Below are 18,976 nucleotides of genomic sequence, written 5' to 3'. Positions count from 1 at the left end.
GGCCCAAAGAGCACCCGTCCGCCTCAGCCCGCCCATAGGCGGAATATCCCCTCTCGATTCCACTGCCTACAAGTCCCATGAGCCTCAGCAACCATCTTTCGCTCTACTTCCTCCATAGAGATGGAAAAATTAGAGTGACAGGAAGTCTGCCTGCGGCGAAATACTGCTTTTGAGCTTGGTTAAGCGACCTGCGCGGATGCCGAATGGAGGAAGGAAGGTTTTGTCAGATCGGGAAGTATTGTATTTGACCTTGATACAGCCCAAAGGTTATCTTTGAGATTGTTTGCTACGCTGCTACCCGAATGTACGAAGGTTGAGTACTTAACAGCATTCCCCAAGCCTGTACCGGCGGTGGGGGGAAAGCAGTGTCAAATAATTTTGGAATGATTGTTAAGAAAACGCATTAAGTCATCCTAGGCCGAACTCTAACTGCAGACTATTTTTAGCCAAATTCATTTGGAAGGCGCTGATTGGAGCAGATGGAATTACGCAAGTTTATCTACACCGCCTGGATAGCCTGTGAATTGCCTCTCCTTCGGAAACGTGATGCCGGGTGCAGCATCGCAATGGAAAGTTCATCCCCTTGCGGCATAACAAGCTCTTAAATGCCTTGCTTTTATTTATTTGCGGGATGCTACTCGAAAGACACTGGGTGCAGCTCATTGGAAATACGGGGAGGAGAATACTCAGAATTGCATGCCTCAACCTGAAACAGCTTATTGTAAAGTTCTGGTTGAGTCTCTCCAACCCTCACCCCGCCATGTTCTCTGCTGCAGCAATCCAGTTAACAAAGTAGACATTTAAATGGCAAGTTTTCGGCAGTGGACGCTGTTACTTATATTTCTTAGCACAATAAAAGGCGTTTTAAAAAAGAAATCTGACTTCAGTTAGGTTTGGAGAGTTTGGTTCCAAGCTTACTAAATAATGAAACACTATATTCCTTTTCAAAATATATTTTTCAATACAGTACTGTAATGCATTAATACTGTAATGCTCATGGTATCAAAAATAACTGGAAATCGAGTATGGACGCAAATAGTTCTCCAGGAACTGATGGTGCTACCTTTCTGCTTGCCAAAGTAAGTGTTAGTCTATGAGAAGTAAGATTTGGGGGGGGGGGACTCACAAATATAAAGGATCAATTAAGTAGATTTTATGCTTAACTCTAATTTTTTTCAATCTTTCATATGCCGTCAGGAGTTACTGAGAAAATCTGGAAAATGCTGCAGTGGTGAGTTAATATAGAGTAAACATTTTAGCGGAACGACTCCAAATAAACACCAGATGGCAGCAAAGAAATGCAGAAAATGGTTAGTTGTCATCTGTTGCTCTGGAGATTGCAACTCGAATAGATTGTTTTAACATACCTAAAGTTTTGCCAGGAAAGACACAGTACTTGTGCCTTCTTATTTATATATTAAAGCAGTAATTTGTTTTGATCTGGCTATGATTACATATCCACCAAGCTACAGGAAAACCTGCTTCAATAATATCTCAAAGGAATTGTCTTTTCTAAGAAGACAAAGCCAGAGCACACAACAAACATAATTACAGATGTACACTGATAATAGCTGGTAGGCCAGAATACAGAGCAGGAAGCAGAACTGAGGTCCACTAGAAAGGAAAATATTCCAACATTTTTCAAATATAGAGAAAAACCTAATGCTAGGGGGGAAAGAAAGAGCTCTCACAAAATTCCATGTGGCATGATACACCAGCGAACAATTTCCTTGCTACTCAGCCAGTAACAGATGGAAACTGAGTGGAACAATAGACATAGGATATTGATGACAGCTGAGTTGTACATTCTTAGGACTATAGTCACAACATTATCTCTGTGTGATTCTGCAACAAATTATGTTTGTGATGTACTTCTGCAAGAAAAAAAGCGTTCGTCCTTGGCCAGCAGCAGAGTGGCCAAGAACACAGTGAATAGTGGCTTTTCTGTATCTGGTAGGAGTAATTAGGTCCAATCTTTCAAGAAGATTTTTCCAAAGTTTGTTGAGAGGGATGAACATTAGAATATTTTTAGAGAAAACATATCCATAGAGTTTCAGAAGAAAAGGGTAATTCTCTCTGGTGTTTCAGTTAGTTTTCTTCTTGGAGCAATTTCTTCTTCATTCTGGTGAATATTAATTGTCCTGCTTTCCACTACAGCAGGGGTCGGCAACCTGAATCGGTGAAAGAGACAGTTGGAACCGATTCCCTCACAAAAAAACCCCTGGGAGCCGCAAAATGCACGTGTGCATGCGCAGAACAGGGCTTGATTAAAGAGTGGAGCCTACCTAAGGCAAAACATACACCGGCCCTGCCCCCTGTCCAGCTCTGGTATGGACGGCTCCACCGTTCTGGCTTCTCCTCTCCTCTCCTCAGAAAAAACTGCTCCGAGGGATCGGAGGAGGAGGCCGACGGGGAGAAGGAGCTGCTGCGGCAAATCTTCTGAGGCTGCTGCTCGGGCTTGCCTAACTCAGCCTGCTGCGGGATTTGGGGGGTTTTGCGGGATTTTTGCATGCAGTTTATTTGGGGGGGAGGAGGAGGAGGAAGTGCGGAGCAGCCAGTCAGAGCCCTGATTGTTTGCTTATTGAGAGAGAGAGAGAGAGAGAGAAAGGAGGGAAGGAAGGAAGACAAGAAAGGAAGGCAGGAAGAATATGGGAAGGAAGGAAGGAAAAAATAAAGAGAAAGAAAACAGTTGCTTGACTCGCTGTGGTCGTGCGTGTTGTGTGGCTGGCAGCTTTGTGTGGGCAGGCAAGGGGGACTTCTCCCTCTGGGGGTGGAGGGAGAAAGATGCATTCTCCAACTGGCTCTTCCCCTTTTCTGGGCTGGGCTGCAATTTTGCCCGCTGCTTCTCCGTCTCCTCCTTCCTCCTCCCTCCTCCTCCCCCCCTTGCAGAAAAAAAGGAGAAGGCAGGTGGTGGGGCAGGGGGTTTCCCTTCCTTGCCCAATTCCAGTGTTTGCAAGAGAGGCAGAAGTGATCGCCCTTTTGCAAGCAGGAGATCTTGCATGGGAATTGCAGCCAGGGATTTCCCCCCCCCACACACACACGCACTTTCCCTGGCTTGCCCGTATCTGGGGTTTCCTTCCTCACGAGGAGACCCGCAAGATTTTCTGCTTGCAAAAGGGTGATCACTTCTGCCTCTCTTGCAAACACTGGAATTGGGCAAGGAAGGGAAACCCTCTGCCCCACCGCCTGCCTTCTTTTTTTCTGCAAGGGGGAGAGGAGGAAGGAGGAGGTGGAGAAGCAGTGGGCGAGATTGCAGCCCAACCCAGAGAAGGGGAAGGAAGAGCCGGATGGAGAATGCATCTTTCTCCCTCCATCCCCAGAGGCGGAACAAAGCAGAGAGGTGAAGAACGTGGAGGGCGCGGAAGAACGTGGAAGAAAAGGAAAGAAAGAAGGCAGATATAACCTTCAGCAAATCAGCTTCCATGCAAAAGAAACACATTTGCACTTATGTGAGCAGACATGTGCCCCCACAAGCAGCTCCCCCTCCCCCAGCCTCCCCTAAGCCAAAAAACTCGCCCTGCTTTAATTGCAGGCAAAACCTGCCGAAAGCCCAACCAGCCTGTGCAGAAGTGCTGCCTGCTCGCCTTTCCAGGGTGTTCCAGCCCAGCTTCTTTCCTCCCTTTTAGCTGGACAACCTGTGAAATCGGCCTTTTCTATTTATTTGGGGGAGCAGCGGGTTGGGCCGGAGAAGAGCGGGAGTGAGGAGAGCAGCCAGGCCAGGAGGATGCACAACCTACCCACCAGCTGATCCAGGTTGAGCTTCTTGCGAGCAAGCATGCCGGTTAGGTGACGCCAAGGCCGCTTTGGAAAGCAAAAGTAAGCATCAGGCAAAGCGGAGCTTGGTTTCTCGGCTTGCCTCCGTCCCTCGGAGCCGGGAGGTGCACCTTTGGAGGAGGAGGTGCCGTCAATCCGGTTGCTGCATCTCTTCCCTCATGGGGGGGGCCATTGGGGGAGGCTCCTGAGCCGTGCAGCTCTTCCAAGGGGAGGAGGAGGAAGAGAGTTGCTTGTGCCTGCTGAAGAGCACCATGGCTCCGTTTCCCTGGGAAGACAGGGGAAATCTGCCCAGCCTCCCCTCCGGCCCCGAGCGGCACCTGTCCCTTACGCGCGTGTTCCATCAGCCTCCGTGTCCCCTGCCCACACCCCATCTGACCGACCCACACACCTTCTTTCCAGCAGTCCTCCATCTCTTCTTCTGCTGCCACGTGCAGTCTGAAGAAGAAAAGATGTTTGTGTGCAGTCCCACAAATCAAAGAAGTTCAATCAATTGGCGAGATTTTTTTGTGTGAGCAGTTTGAATTGATTGGTTGAACTTTTTTTGGGGGGGGGACTGCATATGGCGGAGGACTGGGAGCTGCAGGAGACGGCTAAAAGAGCCGCATGCGGCTCCAGAGCCGTGGGTTGCTGACCCATGCACTACAGTCTTAGCTTGAGACAATTTTGCTTTTGTTGTCCTTAACTTATTTTCCATGTTTCAGCTGCTTCTTTCCCACCCTGAAATTTGCAGAAAAGTCCAAAATAAAATTGGTGTTGTGCTTTAAAAAAAAGTAGCTAAGCATTTGGATTGATTTATTCTATGATTCATTAATTTGTTTTCTTGGCTATTCATGATATGTTGATAGTAAATCCCAAAGGCAGAAGATATCCACCACAATAGATTTGTTGTTAGTTCTTAGGCTGGTAACCACACCTTTTGTCATTACTTTGGTCTTCTTTTATTTAATTTTTCCCTAATATTTTACTGTGCTCTTTAACTTTTGTTAAAGTTCAGCAGCTTAAGTTGCAAGGAAAATTTCATTTTGAAGAGTTCCATATATGTTAGAAAAGTTATAATAAAATAAGCAGTAGAATTCAGCCAAAAAGATCCATTTAGCATCAATAGCCATACCATCTTTTGGGGATATTAAGGAATCCTGTCCAAAATTCTGGTGCGTTAAATTAAGACAATGGAGAAAAACCATGACTATACACAGCAATATAAGAATAGACAATCCTGCATCAGAGTCGGTGTACTTGTATCTGTATGAGTTAATCTAATTGAGAACATTCTTGTCTTGGCCAAAGATAAAAAACATCAATACAGTGACAGCACATAATGGGCATTTTAATATGCTTTTTGCTATTCAACTGGGTATAGCTGATCTATGAGAAAGGTACATTTTGGGTGCTCTTTCTTCTGATGTTATCTAATATAATGTAAATAATAATACCATTGGAGATCTTTTCTTCAACAGCACAAAACCTGATGTACTTGCACTAATCGATCCTTTTAAACTGGCACTTTATAATTGACTTATTGAAGCTGTATGTATTCTTCAGATAAGTACCATCAACCTAGTGGGAGTGCTAGTGAACTCAGTGCTATTTACAGTATAAATAATCCTCATATTTTGAGCTGCACACATCATGACCAGCTGATATTTTCTTTCCTCAGGACCAGCTGTTCCCTAGGAGTGTCTGGCTGGAGCCATATGATCTTAGCAACATTTTTCAGAGCTGTTTCTAAACTGACAAAGACTCTTGTGCAGCAATGACTGTTGTGGAGGAAAATCGGCCTTTTGCCCAACAATTATCCAATGTCTACTTTACAATACTTTCGCTTTTCTGCTTTAAACTTTTTGTAAAAATTAGCCTTGCAATACTCAGTCATTTCTATATTGTAAAGGGGAATCGTAAAGAGGCAGCAAGAATAGCTGCTGAGTTTTATGGAATTCCTCAAGGACAAGGTATGCTTCTTTCTATTATTTGTTGTTACTGTTTTGCCAGGTTTATAAAAATACCTTGATAAGCATTTTTTTCTCCATACTATCCATGTTGATTTTTGTTATCTGCATTCGTACACTTGTTTTTACACTCAGAAGTATCAATTGTCTTCATGCAATGTCCTGCTCCTGTCATGTATTGCAGACTATTTAATAGGAAAGAAGTTAAAATAAAACTGATGAAATCTAATATTTCTATTTTTTGTATTGTAAAAATGTATTAATTTTCTGTAACAATTGGCATTCATAAAATTTCCAAAATATCATTAATCCTTTTTTCAGTTAATATCCAGCTCAAGTTTGATTTCTGTATAGCAATACTGTAATGTTTCAGAATTATTAGTAAGTGCTGAATTTAAAGTAGCCAATTATTTCATTCCAATAAATAACCATATAGTTTTATATTAGTATTATAGGTACATTTTTGACAGTCTCTTCTCCCATAATTGCATGTAGGTACTTGGATGGGAGACTACTAGGAAATCTCAAGGCTATAGGCTGAATTGTAGACTATACATCTTGAAAAAATGCCAAGGCTTTCTTATTACTGCCAGATAAACTACCTGCATGAGTCTTTGAAATGAGGAGTCAAGCTTACTATGTAAATTAATGGAAATATACACCTACTTTTGTCTGTTGTGTTAAAATTATCTTATGATTTAAAAACAACAGAAATAATGTTTTAAATGTATATTACAATATTATTCAAAAAAGATTTGGCAAATATATAGCATAATGATTAAAGTAGCAAGATTATAATTTATAAAAAAACAACTCAGCAATCCAAACCATAAATATACAAATAGGATAATTTATATGTACTAGGAGTATAAAAATAGGATATTTAATATTTGTGTGACAATGACCTACTCCATATGTTTGTCTTCAAGAACAAGCATTGCATAGGCACTGGAAAACATCTTTCTCATTTCAATTCATGGCAGTGCCCCAAAACAGGAAATTAAAAATGATCAATTCTAATACAGTAACATTATATAATGAATGTATTGAATTTATGAATGTTTAAGCTTTATGAAAAGATTCCTAAAAGCAATATCAATTTGAGGAGAAATTTTCTCATACATATCCCAGATTCAACTCATGGTTGCTTTGAAACTTTGTGTCTCCCATTAGTAATATATTATTAGGGAATGAAAAGATTCCTAAAAGTAATATATATTCGAGGAGAAATTTTCTCACACATATTCCAGATTCAACTCATGGTTCCTCTGAAACTTTGTGTCTCCCATTAGTAATATATTATTAGGGAATGAATCCTATTGTCAGAGTCCTTGCCAACCCCTGGTTCCAGAACAGAAAACAAGTTGTAAAAATTCACAGGAGGACGGCTTCAGAAAAGAAACTGTCTGGCATGTGTTTAATCACACAACTGCAAACAAAGTTAGCGCTGGGAGCAATCCCCTCCCAGTGCCTTACATGCTTTTCCCACCTGGCTCCACCCCCCACCCACCTAACCAGCATCTGGGGGCTCACGTGATGAGAACAGGCCTCCGGCTCACTGCTCTGTTCTGCCATTCGGAACAAGCTGCCAGCGCCTGGCCTCCCAGTGACGTCCCAATGTTGATCAGCTGCTTGTTAGGCGTGCGGCATGCTATCAAGTCCCTGATGCCTTCCTTGCGCTGAACAGCTGTCCGGTGGACCGGCCATGGCACCACTCAGCTGTTCAGCGGCAAACAGGTAAGGTCCTCCTTCCAGGCCTCTTCATCTCCCCCCTCCCTTCAATGTTGAGCCCACGGGGCTTGACAGGCAGCCCCCTCTACCAGGGCTCCGCCTGGAAGGCAAGGAGAAACGTATGACTAATCACATGCTGTGGTGGATGGTTCCGGTAACCCCCCTCCTGGCTTACTGGTGCACCGTTTGTGGAAGATCCAAAACAACTGGGGGGGCTTGGATATCCACTTCCCCCACCCAGGATGCCTCTGTGACAGGGTACACTTCCACTGTACCAGGTACTGCAACCGACCGTGTCAGATACAGGAGTCTTAACACCTCTTGAATCTCATAATGGTCCCCTGTGACGGCCCGGTGTCAGTTTTATGGACCTAAACAAGGGCCCCTCCACTGGCTTCAGTAGGCTGCAATAGAAGATGAGGTGTACCTTTCCCAGAAGCTGGGGTAGCTGTAACCACACGACGACTGAGTTTATAACCTGTGTAATCCGGAATGGGCCAATGAATTTTGGCCCTAGCTTTTTGCATGGTAATTTCAGGCGTAGATACTTAGTGGACAGGTACACCATATCCCCCATCTGGAAAGGCTTTTGGGACGTCCTTTTCTTGTCTTCCTGCACCTTTGAGGTCTCCTCTGCTTTCAGTAATGCTTTCTTCACGTTTTCCCAACTCCCCCCCCCAATATGAGTTATCCTTTCCTGGGGTTGACGGGGAGGGGTCCCCCTGCGAACACTCGGGAATTGGGACAAAGTCCATCCCATGTACCACCTGGAAAGGGGTGAATCTGGTGCTGCTATGCACCGCGTTATTATATGCCACTTTGGCAAATGGTAACAGGTCAACTCAGTCTGTTGGTAAGAGATGTAGCACCGCATATACCATTCCACCATTGTGTTGGCCCGTTTGGCTGCCCCATTGGTAGTGGGATGAAAAGCCGAGCTGATTCCTTGGGACGATTAGATGGAATGGACAAATGCCAAAAATAAGCCATGAACTGCACTCCCCCCAATCCGAAATGATCCGTCGGGGCACCCCATGCAGGTGGTGATAGTACACTTGTGTGATAGTTTGGCCAGCTTACGGGCGGACTACAACCCCTTGCACAGAATGAAATGGGCCTGCTTAGAAAAGAGGTCAATTACTGTCCAGATAACTATACAACCATGGCTCTCCGGTAGCTCCACGATGAAGTCCATGGCTATATCCTCCCATGACCGGGTCACTTCCACCACTTTTTGCAATAACCCTGGCGGCCTCCCCATACGGGGCTTTGTGGCACACACGGCAGCCCCCGTACATATGCTTCTATGACCGCCTTCATCCATCCATGGCCAACAGAATTGATGTCTCACCAGGTGTAGGGTTTTGAGAAACCCAAAGTGACCAGCCTGTTTCATGTCATGGCACCTCTGGAGTACCCTAGGCCTTACTGCCTGTGAGATGTAGAGCTTGTCACCCTTCCAAGCCAACCCCTCCCTCTTAGTCAGCAGGGCCTGATCTTCCAGCAGCCAGGGATTGTCTTGGTTCGCTCTTTGTAGCTCCTGGACCAGGTAACCTGCCAATTTACGTGCAACCACCTGAGCAGCTGACTGCCTGAAAGGAGGCATAATGGCCTGTACCACACCTCCCCTCCTGCTATTATACTGGGGCATACGTGACAGTGCGTCTGCTAGGAAGTTTTTACCCCCTGGCACATATTTCAACTGGAAGCGGAATCTTTGGAAGTACTGTGCCCGTCGTACATGTTTCGGGGACAGAGGCCACAGTGTCTGCAAGACCTTAAGGTTTTTATGGTCCATCCGCACCTCGAACGGCTCTTTGGCTCCCTCCAAAAAATGTCGCCAAGTCGACAATGCCCACCGTACTGTGAACGCCTCTTTCTCCCATATCACCCATGCCTGTTCTGTGTCCGTTAACTTATGGGAGGTTTAAGCACAAGGCTGTAGCGTCCCTTGCCCATTCTTCTGGAGCAGAACCGCCCCAACTGCGATGTTGGTGGCATCAGCTTGTACAATGAATGGCAGGTCAGGATTGGGATGTAGTAAGACCGGCTCCCTTGCGAAAAGGGCCTTCAGGTCCTCAAAGGCCCTCTGGCAAGCCAGAGTCTACATCAGTGGTTCACCAGGTGTGGCTTGCCCACTGTATGTCTCATGCGGAGCAGGTCCATTAGGGGTAGGGCCACCTTAGCAAACGAGGAGTTGAACTGCCGGCAGAAGTTTGTGAATCCCAGGAAGCTCTGCAGCTGATGACAGGTCCGTGGTGCCTGCCACTCCAACACAGCCCTGACTTTCGCAGGAGCCATATCCACCCTGTCCCTTGAGATCCAATACCCTAAATAGTCCAACTGGGTTTGATGGAACTCGCACTTGGACAGCTCCACATACAAGTGTGCCGCCAGTAGTTTTTCTAGCACCTGTCTTACCAGTTGGATGTGTTCCGTCATGTTAGAGATGTAGATTAAAATATCTTCCAAATACACAAGAACCCCACGGTATAAGTGCTCATGCAACACCTCATTGATGAGCTGCATGAACACCACAGGGGCTCCCTGCAAGCCGAACGGCATCACCCAGAACTGGAAAATAGGCAGTTACACGCTGTCTTCCACTTGTCCCCCGTTTGACTCAAACCCTTGCTTCCCAGAAGTTAAGTTTAGTGAACATCCTACCTTTTGCCAAATGAGCCAAAAAATCCATCAGCTGAAGGGGGTACATGTTCTTAACGCAAACCCCGTTGATCCTGCAGAAGTCCACACACAAGTGCAGGGATCTGTCCCTTTTCTCCTTAAAGAGCACCGGAGCCGCAACCTGTGACAGTGCCGGCTGGATGAATCACCTTGCCAGGTTCTTGTCAAGGTACTGATGCAGCTCTTCCATTTTTTTGGGTATCATCGCATACATCCTGGTCTTCAGAAGTTTGGCACCTGGTAGTATGTCGATTGCGCAGTTGGTTGGCCGGTGGGGAGGTAGCACATCACATTTGCGCTTCCTGAACACCTCAGTGAGGTCAGCATACACCGCCGGGAAGGGAGCTTCCCCCCGCACTCCCCTGCCCCACTACTTCCAGGTTCTCTCTCTGCCCTTTTTCACTTGTTCATGAGGAGGCGGTCGAGGGCCAACCCCAATCCATAACTTTCGGTATCCCCCCTCCCACCAGATTGTAGGGCCCCACTTGTTCAGCCATACCAGCCCCAAGATAATGGCCTCTGTCATGGAGGGGACTACTATAAATCGGAGGACCACCAAATGGGCCCCCATCTCCAGCCAAACTGGCTCTGTTATGAGGGTGGCCGGAGTCACCCCCTCCAGAAGGGAGCCATCCACCTGCTCAAACCGTACTGGGCTGGCCATCTGCCTCACTGTGATCTCCACCTCAGCCACTACAGCCTTACTGATTAGGCAATGGGTGCAGCCAGAATTGATTAAGGCTGCCCTGTATTCCCCACGGTGGCCTGTCTGCAGACCTGTCAAAATGATGAGGATGACAAACGGCCGTACTGGTTCACTTACCATTGGATCTTCTGCTGCCTCATCCTCGCTGTCGTAGGCTACAAGCTGATACCTTGTAGCGGCTGTTGCCTCCTCCTCCGGGACCCTCCCCAACGGGTGAGACCCTCTGCCTGGTGCGCAGCCCTCGATTTCTCTAGGGTTTTCTTGGGTGTGGCTCCAGCTTTCCCAGGAGTCCCTAAATTCCCCCGTGGAACGGGAACTGGACACTCCACAACCCGATGTCCTGGCCGGTTGCAGCTGAAGCATCTAATCAACAGGCGAGGAGTACCTGCAGAGAAACCCCAACCGGGGCCCTGAGGTATCAGCCCTTCGCCCCTTGGTTTCTCCATCGCCCTGCACAGCCCTGCTGGGCCATCCCCCTTTGGCCAGAATTCCTGCAGTCCTGCATCCAGGTCTACCACCATGCAAAGCTGGTCTTGTAACTGACTTGGGATGCCCCGGTAGACACATGCTTGGCACAGGTCACAGTCCAAACCTGCCTGGAATTGGTGGACCAGCAGGCATTCCGGCCACAACCACAACCAGCTGGCCACCCACCTGAACTCACGGACATAATCAGCTGTGGACCAACCTCGCTGCTTCAGCGCCAGCAACTCCCCTTCTGTCCATTGGACTCATGAGACATCCTTGAAATGGGATCACAGAGCCTCCAGAAACAGACCGGCATCTGCTAATTCCCTGGCATGGTTACTGTATAAATCTGCCACCCATTCTGCAGCTTCACCTTGCAACCCTGCAGTTACTGCCACCACCATCGCCCACTGGGACAGATAAAAGTGGGCATATTGATCCAAATGACTAATGACTTGGCTTAGGAACATTGCCAAGTGATCCGGGTTTCCATCAAATGTTGCCTTTGATGGCCCCAGGATGCCCCCAGGCAATCCCATGGGACTATAACCCCAAGGGCCAGCCCGGTCCTTGTAGGGTGTCAACCCCAGGTAGAGAATGCTGTTCCCTGGTTCCTACACCCCGCCGGGCTGATGATCCGGCCACCAGAACTGGATGCCTGGTGGGGCCCCACTCGGATCCAACAGCAACCTGCCTTCCCACACAGCCTGCTATTTTCCTGTTGGAACAGGCAAAGAAACACCCTGGGTAGGGCCTCCCACCTGTGGGGTGCCAGGAGCATGGCCAGCATCTAATTTCAATTTTGGGCTGGCCAAGCGAAACCAGGACTGCACTGATTGGGTCCCTGGTTGTGGCCATGATGCTGTTTGGGACCCTGCTTCCCAATGCGGCCATGAGGGGGGATCATGGAATCCAGCCTCTCCAAACCTCTCCCTCAATATGTCCATTGTGTGCCACCCTGGTGCCGTGGAATAGCTCCATTCTCCATCATCGTCATCCATGAGACACCTCTCTCTCCACTCCATCATGGAGTGGGTCAAAACACCTGGTGTGTGTATTTGGCCGACTGCCATGCCGGTGACAGCTGAACTATGCCACCACTCTCCTGAGGCCCCTGCATCCTGCGTCATCCCCAGAACCGCCTGTGTGTTGGTCACCAAACCTGCAGGTCAGGCCTCACACACTTTGGGACGCACCACCAGCTGGGCCTCTTCATCTCCAGCATCCGGAGTAGGCGCTGCCACCCCAGCCTCAGCTGGATCTCCCCTGTCATCCACAGGCGCCATCTCCTGTGTAACCTCAGCCATTCCCTGGTCCCTGAACAGAGCAATGGGTAGGGACAAATAAAGAGGGAGTGCTAACTTTCTGTCAGAGTCCTTACCAACCCCTGGTTCCAGAACAGAAAACAAGTTGTAAAATTCACAGGAGGCCAGCTTCAGAAAAGGAACAGTCTGGCATGAGGTTAATCACACAACTGCAAACAAAGTTAGCACTGGGAGCAATCCCCTCCCAGCGCCTTACATGCTTTTCACACCTGGCGTCAACCCCCACCCACCTAACCAGCATCCGGGGGCTGATGTGATGGAGCAGGCCTCCAGCTCTCTGCTCTGTTTGGCCATTCGGAACATGCTGCTGGTGCCTGGCCTCCCAGTGATGTCCCAATGCCAATCAGCTGCTTGTCAGACATGTGGCATGCTATCAAGTCTCTGATGCATTCCCCGCGCCAAACAGCTGTTCAGTGGACTGGCTGTGGAACCACTCACCTGTTCGGTGACAAACGGGTAAGACCCTTCTCCCAGGCCACATCTTCATCTCTTCATCTCTTTCAGGTCCCTGAGGCCTCCCCGCACCGAACAACTGTGGCACCACTCAGCTGTTCGGTGACAAATGGGTAAGGCCCTCATCCCAGGTGTAGTCTTCGTCTCCCATCCTCCCTTCAATGTCGAGCCCACAGGGCTGGGCACCTATTTTAATTCTCAGAATATTGTTTTGTACACAACAGATGCACAATTGATCCTCAGTGTTGCAAGAATATATCTCTATGCCTGTTTTATAATCAACAATCCACTTTTAAAAATACAAACTTTTCCATAGCATCCGAAAATATTTTTAGGACAAGGTAATATTTATAAGGCTATGGAAAATTCTGATTCAGTTTGAAAATACTTTAATGTCTGAGTTAAATGTTATTTCTGAAGGAAAACAGAATGTCATATTGAATTATCAAACTGAAGCTGTGAGTTAAGTTGATTCAGTTTTCCGAAAAGATTTGTCAAACTGATAAACAGAATAAAACTCATTTATATCAGTCTCCATCTAGATACTCCTAGAGTAACAAAAATGAAATTTTGGGGTGAGTTTATTATAGATTGCTTGGACAAGCAGAAGATATGGATGAGGCCTTTCTCTGTTAGATGATCCAACTTTCAAAGAAGGCATATAAACACAACAATGAAAGGTGTCCAATTTCCAGCTGTAAATCTAACTCTGTGAAGACACAGAGGTTCAACAATTCCTGTCTTCCCTTACTGACAATTTCACTTATCAGAAGGTAAAAGAAGAAACAAAGGGATCTGCTAGTCTTTGGTTGACAAAGGGAAGGTGACTGTAGATGTCTACTGAGGAGTCTGGAACTAAGTAGCATGAAGAGTGACTTGAGGAATTAGATATGTTTTTTTTTATTGAAAAGTTTTACAATACATTTTATCTTTAACAATCCCTCCCCCCCTCCCTCCACCCAACCCTTCCTAACCCTCCCTATCCCTCCCCCCACCCCTTCCCCCCTCCCCCCTCCCCGACTTCCCAGAGCTAAATACAAGGTATAAAGATAAAAACAATCATAAACAACCATATGTTAACAACAATAAACTATTAAGTCTATCGCACTCTAGCTCATATAAAATGACTAAAAGCAATACTAATATCATATCAAAACTTATACAAATGCTAAATGAAACTTTTTAGTCCCATATTTGTTCTGGATATAATCAATCCACTTTTTCCACTCCATAATATAACGTTGTTGCGAATGGTCTTTCAAATAGGCCGAAATCTTTGCCATTTCTGCCAGGTCAGAAACTTTTAGAGTCCATTCTTCTATAGTCAGCAGTTCGTCCTTCTTCCAATATTGACCTACTAAAAGTCTTGCTGCCGTAATTAAGTTCAACATCAACTTAGTGTCCACAACAGTAGTGTCCGTAATTATGCCCAATAAAAACAATTGCGGACAAAACTTTATCCTTTGCTTGAATATCTTCTGCATATTCCACCAGATATTAATCCAAAAAGCTTTAACCTTTTTACAGGTCCACCATATATGAAAATACGTTGCGTCTTCGCCACCACATCTCCAACATTTAGGTTGATAGTTCGGATACATACTTGCAAGCTTTTTAGGATCTAAATGCCACCTATAAAACATTTTGTAAAAGTTCTCTCTTAAATTTTGAGCTTGCGTAAATTTTACGTTCCTCACCCAAATCTTTTCCCAAGTGTCCATTGTAATAACTTCTTGAATATTCTGAGCCCACTTTATCATACAATCTTTAACAAGTTCTGTTTCTGAGTCAATTTCTATTAATGCAAGATATATCCGTTTGATATGTGCTGGACCCTGATTTCTAATTTGCTTTACCAGTTTTTCATCAGTCATTGAGAAACCAATTTTCTGGTCTTCTTTCCACCTGGCCCGTAATTGACCATATTGAAACCAGGTTTGAACAATCTTCTCTTCTCGTAAAAAATTGTACGGCTTCAAACACCATACGTTCCTCTCCAAACTTAAATTTTCCTTGTATGTAGTCACATCATGTTTGAACCCAACATTTATATTTTCTATTGCGTGTTTCAGTATTGCCCATAAAGGTATCTTGTAGTTTAGCTTATGTCTATACTTTTTCCAAACTCTCAGCAATGCCTGTCTTAAAATATGCACTTTAAACACATTATCTACCTTCTTATCATACAATAAATATGCATGCCAGCCAAATAACAAGTCGTGGCCCTCAAGATTTAATAATCTCCCTTGTGTTAAATTAATCCAATCACTTATTGCTGACAACGCAGCAGCTTCATAATATAATTTAAAGTTGGGCATTTTAAGACCACCTCTTTCACACGTATCCTGCATAATCTTAAATTTAACTCGTGGCCTTTTCCCTGCCCATAAAAATTTATTGATACCCTTTTGCCATTCCTCCAAATTTGAGTCTTTTTTAAGAATAGGTAACATTTGAAATAAGAATAGAAATTTAGGCAAAACATTCATTTTCACTGCTGCAATTCTTCCCAGTAGAGACAATTGCAATTATTCCCAACTCTCCAATTCTTTTGGAATTTTCCCCCTAACTTTTAATAATTATTTTTATATAACTTTGCATTTGAGGGTGACAAATACACCCCCAAATATTTAACCCTTTTAACAATCTCAAATCCAGTTAACCCTTCTAGAAGGGCTTTTTGCGATACTGTCATATTTTTGGCTAATATTTTAGTTTTTTGTATATTAACCTTAAATCCAGAAACCTTTCCATATTGCATTATTATCTCCATCAGGTGCACAACAGAATTTTTTGGCTGGGTCACCGTAACAACCAGATCGTCTGCAAACGCCCTCAGTCTATAATCCTGATCTCTAATTTGGATTCCCTTAATTTTTTTTGAATTCCGTATTTTAATCAATAATATCTCCAATGTTAAAATAAATAATAAAGGTGATAATGGACACCCTTGTCTTGTGCCCTTTTCAATATTACATACTTCAGTCAAACTATTATTTACTATTATTCGGGCTGTTTGTTTTTGATATAATGCCCTAATTGGTTGTAAAAATTTATCCCCAAAATTCATTTTATCTAAAACTTTCATCAAAAATTGCCAATCCAGTTGATCAAAGGCTTTTTCGGCGTCTAAAAAGATCAGCGCCGCAGGGATCTGGTTGTTCCTTTCCAAAAATTCCAACAAATCTACTATATGCCTCACATTATTTTTCATTTGTCTACCACTAATAAACCCAGTTTGGTCCCCATGAATTATCTGTTGCAGAACCTTCATCAATCTGTTAGCTAAAACCTTAGCAAATATCTTGTAGTCCGTATTCAAAAGTGATATTGGTCTATAATTTCTTACTTGAGTGACGTCCTGATCTTCCTTCGGAATCAGAAAAATAAAAGCAGTTCTCCAAGACAGAGGCACCCTTCCTCCCCTTTGAATTGTCTGAAACAATTCCCTTAGTGGCTTTATCATCTCCAATTGTAGGTTTTTGTAGTACACTGCAGTCAGTCCATCTGTGCCTGGCGCTTTATCCACCTTCAATTGTTTAATTGCTAAAAGAATTTCTTCTTCTGTTATCAGTTGATTAATCTCTTCCTTTTGTTCTTGTGTAAGAACCGGGATATTGGCATTCCTCAAATATACATCAATATCTGCTTCATTAATCTTATCTTTAGCATATAATTTGGAATAAAAGTCCACAAAGGCTTCCTTAATAAGGTCCTGTTGATACACAACCTTACCTTTATGTTCTATTTTATCTATGTTAGAAGCCCTTTGCTTTTTCCTTAACCTGTAGGCTAACCATCTACCTGGTTTATTGGCATTGCAAAAAGTGTTATGCCTAGCAAACCGTAAGTTAGTTGCCACCTGATCAGCCATCAACTTATCAAATTGTCCTCTTAACAAATTAATAACCTCTTTGATCTTCACATCCGATGGATTCAGAATTAGGGCCTTTTCTTTTTCCCTAATTTCATTCTCCAATTCTTTTCTCCTAAATTCCAAGTTACGTCTGTATTTGTTGTTCATATATATTAACACCCCTCTCATATAAGCTTTACTAGCATCCCAAACCATGTCCATAGAAGTACACTTATTCATGTTAGTTTCAAAAAAGTCCTTCATCTGTTTTTTACATTCTTCCATGTTTCTCTTATTTCTAAACAAGTTCTCATTTAAGCGCCAAGAGCGCCTATCTCTATTATCCTTGTCAATCTCTAACCAAACTGGACTATGGTCAGACATATTTCTTGGACAAATCTTTATCTTCTTGATCCTGGAAAAAAAATCATTAGTCAGTAATATAAAATCAATCCTGGAAAAAGATTGATGTCTATCAGAAAAAAAGTGTAATCCTTTTCTTGTAAATGTATTTCATGTAGATGTGTTTCTCTCCAAATGTCTCGCAATTCCAAATCATCCTTCATTTCAAAAAAAGATTTAGGCAATCTAGCGTGGCTTGGAGTATGCCTAAAAGAACCACACTTGTCCAAGACGCTGTTCCAATCTCCCATAAAAATAAAAGATTTATAATCCAACTGAGTAATCTTACTGTGTAATGAACTATAAAAGTCAGCTTGTTGTTGATTACTGTACAGTCCAACCAAAGGCGTTTTTTTGCCTTCTAACAGCAAATCTATTATAACATATCTTCCTTGTTTATCTGCTTCTATTAGCTCCGCTGTCACAGTATTCTTGACATAAATAACCACTCCATTTTTCTTATTCATTGCAGAAGCAATAAATTGTGTACCCAATCTAGAGTTCAATAGGTACTTTTGGTCCATAACCCTAATATGTGTTTCTTGCAAGCAAATAACATCAGTCTTAAATTGTTTTAAGTATTGAAAAACTTTCTTTCTCTTCTGTGGTGAGTTTAAGCCATTGACATTCCAAGTTAGAAACTTAGTTGACATCCTTGGCGACCCGAAGCTTCTGGAGCACGTCTGCCAGGAGTCCCTTAACTTCCTTAGGCCACGCCCCTCCCACAGCTTCGCTATAGGTATGCTTTGGAGGTTCCATAACTTTCTGCTGGTCTTGCTCTTGCTCTTGTCTCGCTCGTCTCAAGACAGCACGCGTCATCCTCTGCTCTCTGGCATCTTCCGATGAAGCTGTAATTTGATCCCCTCCAGTAGCTTTCTCATCTGTCTGTGTTCCTTCAGCATCTTGAGGCTTCCCCTCGCCATTTTTCCTTGCAGATTCCAAAAGTGGTAAAGGGGTTGCTTTTAAAACATTGCTATAAAAATCACGTGCCTGGATCACTGTGACCAAACGGTGTCTCGTGCCTTCATGCATCACCACCATGCCCACTGGTATCTCCCAACTAAACTTGATGTCGCGTTTCTTAAGTTCCTGTGCCAGAAAAGCAAAATCTTTCCTTCTCCTTAAAATTCTTGGAGGAATCTCTTTTAAAACCAAAACTTCTTGCTCAGCAACCACAAGCTTAGTATCATAAGAAACTTGAATAACTTCATTCCTGATTGCTCTCTTTGTGAAATAAACCACCACATCTCTAGGTAGCTTCCTCTGCCTTGCAATCCATGAATTCACATGAAAGATTTTGTCTATATTTCCCTCAATTTCAGCTGCTGACTGTCCCAGTACCACTTCCAAAGCCTCAGAGACTATCTGCTGTAAATCTTCTTTAGGATTCTCTTTTAAGCCTCTGATTCTGATAGCAAACTCCATCTGGTGGTGCTGGACCAGAGTCAAGTCACCGTCCATTTTATCCATCACATTTTCATTCTCTAACACTTTTGCTTCTAATCTGGAATTTTTTTGGCTAAGATCTTCCATTTTTTCGTCCAAGCATTCAATACATAAAGCCACACCTTGAAGTGCAGGCAAGATGTCTGGCCTAATTGCTGTAAACTTCTCTTCCAGCTTTTCCATC

The 18,976-nt window shown here is 44.3% G+C and overlaps 1 protein-coding gene across 1 annotated transcript in view; it reads left to right on the top strand.

Moving 5' to 3' along the window:
- Positions 1-177: 177 nt before the first annotated feature.
- ASB5 (ankyrin repeat and SOCS box containing 5) overlaps positions 178-18,976 on the top strand; it is a gene marked incomplete at its 3' end in the record, with an annotated part of 63,265 nt that continues 44,466 nt past the window's right edge. Inside the window, exons 1-3 of the mRNA XM_083368072.1 lie at positions 178-1,079; positions 3,674-3,816; positions 5,432-5,723. Of these exons, the coding sequence (XP_083224198.1) occupies positions 5,528-5,723 (196 nt within the window). The 5' untranslated portion in view covers positions 178-1,079; positions 3,674-3,816; positions 5,432-5,527. The remainder of the gene's footprint in view (positions 1,080-3,673; positions 3,817-5,431; positions 5,724-18,976) is intronic.

This window comes from Vipera ursinii (assembly GCF_947247035.1).
Source record: "Vipera ursinii genome assembly, chromosome: 7".
In the NCBI taxonomy this organism is placed as follows: Eukaryota; Metazoa; Chordata; class Lepidosauria; order Squamata; family Viperidae; genus Vipera; species Vipera ursinii.
Note: the sequence above shows the minus strand (reverse complement) of the source record. Positions and strands in the feature narration are given on the sequence as shown.